General features: G+C 38.6%; 1 protein-coding gene across 6 annotated transcripts in view; it reads left to right on the plus strand.

Moving 5' to 3' along the window:
• LOC132268770 (uncharacterized) overlaps positions 1-10213 on the plus strand; it is a 51011-nt gene extending 40798 nt beyond the window's left edge. For 5 of the 6 annotated variants that reach the window (XM_059769640.1, XM_059769615.1, XM_059769609.1 and 2 more), the window contains 2 exons: positions 8354-8481; positions 9893-10213. In XM_059769640.1, the coding sequence (XP_059625623.1) occupies positions 8354-8481; positions 9893-10036 (272 nt within the window). In that variant the 3' untranslated portion in view covers positions 10037-10213. The remainder of the gene's footprint in view (positions 1-8353; positions 8482-9892) is intronic. The other variant, XR_009469366.1, reaches the window with a different exon arrangement.
• Positions 10214-12226: the final 2013 nt, after the last annotated feature.

Consider the following 12226-nt stretch of genomic DNA (forward strand, 5'->3'; position numbering starts at 1 on the left):
TGTGTTTTGGGGGGTGGGGGGTTGTAATGATGTGCCTAGGAAGCATGGACACACCTGAAAGGTCAAATAATCCATGTCGAACACCGACACGCATTGGACACGGCCCGACACTTGTTTGACACGCCAAAAGACTTGCCCGGAATTTGTTAATTATTTTAATTTTGGGACACCCCATGGACTCGTCTCATTATTAGGGAGGTTTAAGAAAGTTTTAAAAAGAAATGTGGGTAAATCTGTGAATATGATGACTACTTTGAATTTTTAATAATACGATGGTCATGACATAAAATATTTAGTTTATTTGGTTTTAAAAAAAAATTATTGTTGTTGTGGAGTAGTTTCAATTATGTAGGCCTTTAAACAATAAATTAATTATCTTTATAGCTCATTAATTATTATGATTTGTGAATTTTTCGTCTTTAGGTTGATGAAAATAATATTACTTTTAAAATACAGGATCATATAGTATTTATTAGTCAACGCCTCCCTGCCGTCTCTTAATTTTTTTACAATTTGCTGTGTCTCTGTGTTCATGTTGTGTCGTATTTGTGTCTTGTATCTATATATGTGGTTCTTCGGGCGGTGCATTGTAGTTGGATGGTTGAAAATTATAAGAAAAAACTATTGTCATACTATTGATATGTTCAGTAAGCACTGTAAATTCCTAGAAAAAGCTCCAAATTTTTTTTTTTTTGATAAGTAAAATTTTTATTAAAAAACGCTCAGAAGGGGAGCGAAACCCAAGCAAATACAAAAGACCACAAAGGCCTCAAGCCTTCAAAGAGGCTAAAAAATCAACTACTTCCTCCAAAGAACAATGATCTCTTCCTGAAACCCAACAAAAAAGAGTAGAAATAATCGAGAATTTAAGCACCGAAATCGACAAAGCCTTTCCTTCAAAGAATCTCCTATTCCTTTCAAGCCATAAACAGTACCACACACAAAGCGGCGTAGTTCTCCACGCATCCTGACTGAGAGCCCCCACAGGGCAACCTCTCCACGCCTCAATCAACCCTCTAGCAGATCCAGGCATAACCTAAGAAACACCAAATAAGCCAGGCATCAAACCCCAACACTCTCTAGCCAAAGGGCAATGAATAAGAAGGTGATTCACAGACTCCTCATCACTAAGACACATAGAGCAACGGTTGACCACCACCTGGCTTCTCCTTCTTAGATTATCCTGGGTTAAAATCCTACCCAGGACCGAAGTCCACACAAAGAAAGCCACCTTAAGAGGAGCCTTGGATCGCCAAACAGACTTCCAAGGGAAACTAACTCCAGGAACAAAAGTGAGGCACTTGAAGAAAGACCTCACCTCAAAGCTCCCCTGAGAGTTTGCAATCCAAGACCAACAGTCCGAATCCTCCTCCACAATCCTCTGGCGATATAACAACTCCAAGAAACGAATGACCTCCTCGATCTCCCAATCCTGAAAGGAACGCCTGAATCGAACATCCCAAACCAGTCTCCCATTATCAAGATGATAACAATTAACCACCATGGCCTGCTTATCCATAGCAATCCTGTAAAGCTGAGGAAAGGCGAGGGCAAGAGGCACATCTCCACACCACACATCCTCCCAGAAGCGAATCCTCCTCCTATCTTTGAGACGAAACCGAATGTGCTTGGAAAAATCATCCCAACCCTTCCGAATAAATTTCCAAACCCCCACCCCCCGAGGATCTCTAACTGCCAAAGAACTCCACCCTCCTCTCATTTCCCCAAAACGACATGCCACAACCCTCCTCCAAAGCCGATGTCTCTCCACCCCGAACCTCCACAACCATTTCCCAAGGAGGGCCTTATTAAAGGGCACCAATTTACGGAGACCTAACCCACCATTGCGAATTGGCCTGCAAACTTGGTCCCATCTCACCAAATGAAACTTAAACTTTTCCCCTCCACCCCCCCACAGAAAATTACGCTGCAACCTCTCTATCCTTTCCGCAACTGAAGAGGGAATCTGGAAAAAAGAGATAAAATACGTGGGAAGACAAGAGAGGGTGCTCTTAATCAGCGTGACCCTACCGCCGTTGAAGAGATACTGCTTCTTCCATCCCGCCAACCTTATCTCAAATCTGTCCACCACTAGATCCCAAATCCCCACACACCTCGAAGGAGCTCCCAGAGGCAATCCTAAGTAAGAAATGGGAAATGAACCAGTATGACAGCCAAGAATATCAGCAAAAGCCTCAATCTCAGGGACCTCCCCAACCGACACCAAAACACTTTTTCCCACATTCACTTTAAGGCCGGAAACAACTTGGAACCAAATCAAAACACATCTCAAATATCTAATCTGAGAAACGTTCGCATCACAAAGAACTAAAGTGTCATTAGCAAACGTCAAATGAGAGATTTCCAACTGAGAATCTGCCTCCCTGCCCACCCGGAAGCCTCTCAAAAGACCCAACTCGGTAGCCCTTCTCATCAATCTACTAAGGGCCTCCATCACAAACAAGAACAAGAAGGGGGAAAGGGGATCTCCCTGTCTTAAGCCCCTTGAACTAGAGAAAAAACCAGTAGGAGCACCATTAACAAGGATCGAAAAGCGAGCACTGGAAATACAAAAATGAATCCATCTCCTCCATCTATCGCCGAACTCCATCCTCCCCATCAGGTACAAAAGAAAGCTCCAACTTACATGGTCATACGCCTTCTCAATGTCCAACTTATAAAGAACACCCGGGGTTCCACTACGCAATCTGGAGTCCACACACTCACTTGCAATAAGGACTGAATCCAAAATTTGACGGCCTCCTACAAAAGCGTTTTGAGAGTCCGAAATGATGCCATCTAACACTTTCCTCAACCTTGAAGCAAGCACCTTGGCAATCAGCTTGTAGATGCAACCCACCAGCTAATAGGGCGAAAATCTCTAACATCCAAAGCACCTCCTTTTTTTGGAATGAGAGCAATGAATGTGGCATTCAAGCTTTTCTCAAAAGATTCCCGAGAATGGAAAGCATGGAAAGTGCCCATCACCTCTCCTTTAACCACTTCCCAACATTCAAGAAGAAATCTCATAGTAAAACCATCTGGATCTGGGGCCTTATCCCCATTGCAACTCTTCAAAGCAAACAGAACTTCCTCCTCAGAAAAAGGCAACTCCAAGCCCAAACACTCCTCCTCAGAAATGGAGTCAAACTGCAACCCTTCGAGCAAAGGTCTCCACTCAACAGACTCGTTGAACAAATTCTCAAAAAATTCTGAGAATCCTTTGCGAATCTCCTCCTCCTTACAAAAAATGACCCCTTCGACTCGAATCCTCCCTATATGATTGCCTCTTCTATGAGCATTAGCCAATCTGTGGAAAAATTTAGTGTTTCGATCCCCCTCCTTAAGCCACAAAGCTCGAGACTTTTGCCTCCACGAGATCTCCTCCAAGACAGCAATCTCAGAAAACTCTGCCTTGCACTCCGCCCTCCTAGCCTTCAAAGAATCCACCAAATCCCCTTGACCCTCCATCTGAGCAATAGCCGCTATTTCAGTAAGAACCCGATTTTTCCTCCATTCAAGGTTCCCAAAAACCTCTTTATTCCAAGTCTTAAGATTATCCTTTAAAAGACGCAATCTGCCTGCTAGCACATGACTAGGGGTGCCAGCCACACCAAACCTTTCCCACCAGGGACGGACCCTCTCCAGAAAGCCCTCAGCCCGCAACCACATGTTCTCGAAATCTGAAAGGAGAGCGCCTACTGCACAATCCGCCACAATCCAATTTTTTAATGGTAACATGCGTGTTGATTGCTATAGAAACTTTCTAGGGGTTGTACACAAGTATTAAACCAAATCCAAGGAGTGTTCATGATGTCATGCCAATCGGTTGGCCAAAAATGACTGACTCGCTATAGATGATCAAATCTTTATGGGAAAAAATGTTCGTAGTAGTGAGAGGCCAAGTTCTCTTTTTGGTAACATGTTGTAGGTGTCCCGTGCTTATTAGGGAGGAGTAAAGCCTGATCTATTCTATAGCATTCTTGCAAGGCTGGCTAGATATTAGCACTCCAAAATCGAGTTTCTTCAACTCCAAAGAGTTCCTACTTCAATTACTTACACATGCATTGTAAACACATCATATACACGCACCACCCGCTCATTGACATCTTGAGCTCTCGTTGAATCAAATACCTCCTCCTGCAGAGTAAGTGATGGCTTCCAACTTCAATTTAGATTTGATTAACAATGTGGTATAGTGTGGAAGCAAACAATCTTAAATTTATATATACCACTACCACAAAGTATAGCAAAGTGAGTAGGGATCGAACATGAGGACTATAGGCTTGAATCAAATTTAACATCAATGAACATATGACCAAAAGGATAGTGATTGGTTTGATTAGAACTAATGCTAAAATTAAACTATCGAAAAATGCAACTAGAGTATAGCAATGATCAAGTTAAAGGAAGATAGGAGGGAGAGAGGCTTAGGGCATGGAATTCACCTCTAAGCCCTTGTAATCACACCAATTGCATTCATATTTTGGGGAAACAAGTGTGTATAATGAAGACGTGGCTACAAGCACACATCAAAAGGCACGATAATACTATAATCATCACTAACAAGCATGAACCATCAAAATCAAGCATGAATTGTCTACATAACTATAATTAAACTAAAGGTGTGGTACAATCCATCAAGATTAAGTATGAATCATCAAGTTAATGCAATTATATCCAATTAAAACTATTGCATGACCATCATCAACCACAATTACAAAGAGTGAGTGATGTAGAGATTAATCATTAACAATCTAAACGTAAGACAACATATAGATTAGATGAAGATCAATTGAAGAATTTAAGCATCATCATGTTTGGTACAACCAAATTGAATACACAAGATCATACAATTCATATACTAATTATTCCCCCAAATTGAATACAATTGACATGAATACTTGAGCTTAGGGCTTCATCCAAGCCCTAAGAGAGAAGTTAGCCGGCCATAGAGAGTATTAATGTCATCTTTGAAGCTTCAAACTCCATCTCCAAGCTCAGCCACACTTCTTCTCCAATCCTTGAGAGCAAACCCTAGAGAGAGAAAGTAGATAGAGGACCCAAGCTCTAATCCAAATCAAGTCCCCTTGCAAAATGAGCTTCAATCCCTATTTATTCTTGACTCTTGGGCTCTATAATTGGTCAGAACCTGTACGCAAGGTCAATCCCTTAATTGCACCCCGAGCTCTCTTGAAGAAGGCTGAAGATCGGAAGTTCGCAGCTGATTTGCCCGAACTTGATCGATCGGATCAAGTGGTCGATCGATCGGATTCCAACCGATCCGAATGATGCCACAATGCAATCTGATCGATCGAATTGCCTTGAATCCTGCCCCAAGCTTGCCTTCTTTGCTCCATTTTGCTACAATCTTCAAATGAACCTTTAAGCACTGGATTTAGCTCGGATTAGCCCTAAGTACCTGAAAATGGGAAATAAAGCACTTTAGGACTAAAATGGGAAAACAAAGATAGATTAAGGCGCTAACTTATGCAAGGATAAGGGTTGAAATGTGCATATTTAAGCACTTATCAGTAAGCATAACAAGCATCGCGGACTCATGAAAGATTGCATCCCTACTAAGAAGTAATTTCTTTCGCGAAGCATATGGGCACCACAATTTGTATCCCTCGACCCCGGGCTCATAACCAAGAAATATACATTTCTTAGCCCTCGGTTCAAGCTTCCTCTCATTGACATGAGCATATACAGGACATCTAAATATTTTTCAGATCACTATAACTGGTAAGAGAACGGTCTATAGCAATCGATGGAGACCGGTTCAGCAAGTAACAAGTTGTGCTAGCAACTTCTGCCCAAAACACTTTGCCTAAACCAACATTGGATAGCATATGGTGTGCTCTCTCCAACAGTGTTATTTTAATCTGTTCTGCAACTCCATTCTGCTGCGGAGTTTTCGTCATTGTGCGGTGTCTCACAATCCTGTGATCCTTGCAGAACTCATTTTAAATTCTTTGCCACGAAATTCCAAGCCATTGTCTGTCCTCAAGGACTTTGATATGCTTTCCAGTCTGCTTCTCAATCAAGGTCTTTCACTGCTTGAACATGACAAAGGCCTTATTCTTGTGCTTCAGAATATAAACCCACACTTTATGAGATAAGTCATCAATCAACGTCATCGTATATCTACCGCTACTATGTGAAGCAACCTGAAAAGAACCCCAAAGATTAGAATGGATATAATCCAATGTACCTCTGGCTCGATGGGTTCTCGAATTAAACTTCACTCTGCATTCCTGGTTTTTCAACCAACATCCATCCCCCCCTCACTCATATGCCCAAACCGCATAAGCCTAGTATGTGAATCTGGATCCGAGGGCGATACTGCAGTTGAACCCGTGATTGTGCTACCCTACGACACATATAAACCATGATGCTTTAGTCCCTTCATCACTACAAGAGCACCCTTTGAAACTCGAATGACTCCACCTTCAGCCTTGTAATTGCACCCTATGGAATTCAACATACCTAGGGAAATCAAATTCTTCTTGCCAATGTTCTTACTATGCCGTCAATGTCATGCATCTTGATTCGAATTGTATCGATACCTACAACCTTTCATGGCACATTGTTCCCCTTTAGGATTTCCCCTCCGTCAATGGACCGATTGGAGTTAAACCAGTCCCTGTTTGGACAAATGTGATACGAGCAATGTGAATAAAAAATTCACTCGTAGTTTGAACCATTACCCTCTACAACAGCCACTTCACCGGCTTCAAAGGATTTTACCTTTCCTTTCTTAGGCTCTAGATGGTCTTTTCTGAAGTGCCCTTCGTTGTGATGGATGTAACATCTCAGCACCTTCGTTTTGTTCTTAGACTTAGAACGACCTCTGTTGCAATACTTTCTCTTTTGATTCATTCTCCCTCTAATAATGAATCCCTCTGCCGAACCTTTTGTGTAGCTCTCAAACACCCTTCTGTGCAACTCCTTAGAATTCAAAGTTGTCTTCATGTCTTCCATAGACAACACAGTTCTATCATACATCATCGTATCAACAAAGTTCTCATATGAGGGTGATTCTAATGCAACAGAATTATAGCCTGATCCTCATATGATATTTTAAAATTAGTATTACTCAAGTCCATGATAATATTGTTTACCTCGTCAAGATACAAGCGATTCGCAAGAGATTTTGTCATATACCAGGCCTACAACTTTTTCTATAGCCCATCTGGCGTAGTCCCTCCAGAAACTTCCCGCAAAACCTCGCTACTCAAGCAAAACATAATCGTTTTCTTCATAACGTTATCTTTATCCTTAAATCTTTTATGGCAGTGCATCCTTCTCCTTCAATGCCTTGAATAACCTATGTTGAAATCAACAGAGCACGCATCCTAACCCGCCACTGGTTTAAATCGTTTATGCTGTTGAACTTCTCGATTTCCATAAACTTGTTTGCCATCCTAGCTTTGAGCTGAAAGCTTTGATACCAGTTTGTTGAGGCAAACACGACGAACCAAGAACAGATCATGAATCTGGACAGAAAACTAAACACACCACAAACAAAGAACACAAAGATTTATGTTGTTACGCATAAGCCTACACCACAGTGAAGATCCAATGAAAAATTTCACTATGCAGAAAAACAGGAGATTACAAGTTTTAACCCTCAAACCCTAGCTCGCTCTCTCCCTCTCACTCTCACTGTCACTCTCTTTCCTGCGTTTTCAGTGCTCTCTCGTTATCCCATTCCAAACCCTAAATGCCTTTATATACCTACCGGGCTACAAATGAGTCCTAAACAAGGTCCAAAACCTGCAAGAGAAAAATGGGTCAAAAAATCGGGTAAAAACCGAAAAAAATTCAGGCCAAAACATCACATCACCTGTAGTTGGTGTGATTTATGTAAACCTACATATACAACAACACATTTTAGACTATATAGAGTACCATACTCCCTCTTCTTTCAGATTATAGAAATGAACAGCATACCAGGCGACATAGGGACCTCAAAAAACAAACAAGAACTGGAAGGGAGACTAAATTTTTTTTATAAAAAGGTAACACTTGCCTTTGGCAAATCAACCTTTGAAAAGTGTTTGATATTTGATATTGCACCCAGGAAAAAAAAAATGATGCACATTCTTATAGATACAACCAGGTTGTTTAACCATAACATCCATCTAACTCAGTAGAGGTCTGGTGGGTTCACCATACGTGGTAAAATACGCTGAGACAAGTAGATTGCAAGATTGCAGTTTCTGGATTCCCACCAAAATTTAGTCTGAGGATATAACTGTGTTTTTTCAATTGGAACCTTTATTAAATGTTAAATGTGGTGAGTTGGAATTTGCTGTAAATTGTAATTATTATTTGACTTTTCTTCCAGATCATTCCCATTTTGAACTAGTAATTGAGCGCCTGCAGCAAGTTGCAGCTCTGGGAAAAGAAAACAATGCAGATGACTCATATGGCTTGACAGGAGAGCAGGAGGTGGAGTTGACTCCCGAAACTAATGTATGGCTCTTTAATTATTTCTTACTGTTGTACTGGGTAAATAGCTGGTGTGTGATTTTAAGATTGTCGTGGAAAATTACATATACTCATTTGCGGACTATATATCTGGATAGTACATTCATAAAAGTACGAACTCTTAGTTACTTCCTATCACTGTTAGTGGATCTCCCCTAATAAAAGTACGAACTCTTAGTTACTTCCTATCACTGTTAGTGGATCTCCCCTAAGATGTATTGTGAAGAATTTTATTTTTTATTTTTAACTTTTTTGGAGAATTTTGATGAAGTTATTCCGTAAAGTCATTTGATCTGTTCAAGGTAACGACATCCTTTTAAATTGTGCCATCCCATTCAAGTTTCTAGGGACCCATGCTTTGGTACATTAACCGATAGCTTCTCAACCTTTCTCAATTGCATTATTCTCAATCCAGATCACAATGCATACTGGTAGATTTTTTTCTAAAGTAATTATTCAATTTGTATAAACAATATCATTATTATTCAATTTGTATGACTTTTTGGCTAAAACGATATCATATATTGTTGGGGCAATGGAAGCGCACGAACACACAGATCCAATGAAAGTCAACAAAGCAATCACACACAAAGACAAGATATACATGGTTCATCCAAACTCAGGGTTACGTCCATGGATGAGAAGAGATTCCACTATGATTCGTAGATATATTACAACAATAGAGTACCAACATCACGTACATGTCTTTTCACCATGTACCACTCCACGAGCCTATTTCCTTGCTACCAGTGCCACCGGTGTTTTTTCTACTCTACCAACCCATCACCTCTACCCATCAACTCCCTCACGAGACTACATCTCTCTCAATCTCATAAGTCTCAACCCATAACCTAGGTGCCTATTTATGGAGTTCCAAACTCAATTCCTTGTTGGACAAGGATTACCATTTTTGGAGCCCAAGACTTGCCTTGCAAGAAATTTCCTAACACAATACGACTTTAAAATAGAAACCTGATTAAACTAGGAATTTGAGACACAATTCCCGACATATATGCGGGCAATACATTACAAAAGTTGCATTCGTAGGAAGGTCAGAAATTGGGTTATACGGAGATTTTGGCTCTGGCCTTTTATTATGGACACAGTTCTTACTGTGAAGCCGAATAAATAGGTAAAGGAACTGGTTTTTAGAAAAGTTAGGTAATCCAACATGAAATCCATTTAAATGCAAAATGTTGGCTTGGACTAAATTAGTTTATGCTTATGCTTGTGGCCTATTGTTTTCTGCCTCTCTTCACTTTTTAAGTATCTTATATTTCTTCTCAATGCATTTATGGCTGGTAACATCGTTCTTTAGTTGAAGCCTCATACTTAAAATAGTTTGGTCTTAGTAGTAATGACCTGATTCTAACTATATAATGATTTATGTGTGCAGGAGGTGGTAGCAAAATCTGATGAGCAGGTTGAGGAAAAAGTTGAGGATATGGAACCCGACTTATTGGAAGTCCAGAGTCCTTTGAAGTCTTGTGACAGTGAAGATGACTTGTATGGATGGAGTCAATATAAAAGTGAATTCTAGTGATACTGACTTCTGTCGCTATAACATAGTTCATTACTCATATTTATTTGTGCTTAAGCAATTAGTTTAGAATATAATCTTTCGTTTTCAGATGATCGCTTTTCATATATGTTAAGAATTTGAGAGATTTTGTTCCCAACTAATCTGAGTGTCTCCAGATATGATGTGGAAATATACTTTTTGCATGGACCTGGGTCTTGAGTATTCCATGACCGTAAATGGTTTTAATTAAATGTTGGACTGTTAATTGGTAATGGCAATTTTTTTGTTTCAACAATTCCTCCTCCAAGTACATCAGTAACCTATGTAGCAGAACTTGATTAATCAAGACTCAAAAGTGGAAAGAGAATGTGATCAGAGCTATCTTCAACCAAAATGTGCAACAAACCCTATTGAGACAGTTGGGTGTTGAAGATTCGATATTTCAATGGTATAGGGGATTGACACCAAATGGAAGGTGTACACTTTACAGTCGAGAGTGCTTATCAGGTTACTCTTACTCTGAGTGAATGAGAAGCTATTAGTCCCCATCTCCATGGATGCAGTTTGCCTCAATAATTTCATCTTAAAGTGGAAGAGATCGTGGAAATTGACATAAAAAGGGAAATATTGTTCTTTTTATGGTAATACAGCCACTACAAGCTCCCCTACTCCGAAAATTTACAACTAGATATCGAAACATCCCTCTGAGGATTGACATGAGTTCTGGATTTGGTTGACATCTCAGTATTCTGTGGCAAATTTGGAAGGGGAAGAATGTTTGGTGTTTTAACAACTCTAAATGAGATCCTCATGAAATTTTGGAGAGTGTACATTAAGTACTGATGTTCGTTATTTTGAGTAAAATCCAATTTGAATTCCTTCTCTCATGTCACAGGTGCTGAAGTTGCAGCAAAATCAATTGCTCTCAGGGGTTTGAAGCTCCTGATTCATTGGGGCTACAATGAAGTTGATGTAAAAGGGGGGACTGTTGCTTCTATAGCCCTAGAGGATGTGAAATGTTCCGTCTTTGGACCAAAATAAAAAATGCCAACGTTCTCTCTTTCTTCGACTCCAAGAATATGTAACCAAGGTAGCCCCATTCGCTTAATAAATGGGCTCCTAGTTCAAAAGTCTCATATGTAGAATGGGACATTTGGTTGATCCAATCCATTGAGGGATAGATTTTTAAAAAAAAATTTTGTTTCTTAGCTTCCTTTGTGTTAGCCAGGGAAAAAAATAAATATAAATTGGGACTCAAAAAAAATGTATTAGGTTCTCTAAGTCTTAGAAGTAATTGATTTTGTAAATTGGGACTTGGAACTTAATTTCTAATCGTGAAATGTATATAAATTAAGTAAAATCATTAAAACTATTTGCAAATGGTGGTATAATAGTCATTCAAAAGGATAATTTGGGCATTACCTCAAAATACACAATCGTATAAATTTTTTAATAGTTATTATTATTAGGGTAAAGTGCAAAAAAACCCCATAAATTATGTTTGAATTTGCAAATAATCCTCTTGAACTATATTATGTGCATAAAACCCCCTAAACTATCTCATTTTGTTGTAATATACCACAAGGACTATACTATATTTCATTAAATGACCATAATGCCCCTTCTTATTGAATTACATTTAATATATTTGTGTTATCAAAATAAATTATGAAAAAATTCATACTAATTTGATGAGGTATTTTTCATTAAATTTGCATAAATTTACCTTTAATTTTTTAAATTAATTATTTAAATAAAAATTTTAGTATAATTTTAAAAAAAAAATTAATTAATTTTTTAATTTTTAATGAATATATGACATGAAAAGAAGGTATTTTTTTTCAAAAGTATTTTATTATTTATCTATTTTTTATTATTTTTATGATAAATTGATACTAATAATAAAATTAAGGTAAATATTGTAATTAATATTTACATAAGAGAAAAGACAATAAAAATAATTTAATAAGAAATAAAATTTTTAATGAGAAATGGTAAAATAGTCTTTTATGATGGATTTGTCTTTAATTGCAACAAATCAATAGTTCAAGGGGCAATTTTTAGTTCAGGGGGGTTATTTGCAAAATGACAATACTTTAGGGGGTTTTTTTTTGCATTTAACCCTTATTATTATTTACAATTTATGAGCTTACAAAAGTTGTTTATAAGTTATAGATCCATCAAGCAACTAATCAAGTAATTTATTTT

The sequence above is a fragment of the Cornus florida genome, unplaced genomic scaffold (genome assembly GCF_030987335.1).
Source record: "Cornus florida cultivar Cherokee Brave unplaced genomic scaffold, ASM3098733v1 CherokeeBrave_3.0.0_Hap2_Chr01, whole genome shotgun sequence".
NCBI lineage: Eukaryota > Viridiplantae > Streptophyta > Magnoliopsida > Cornales > Cornaceae > Cornus > Cornus florida.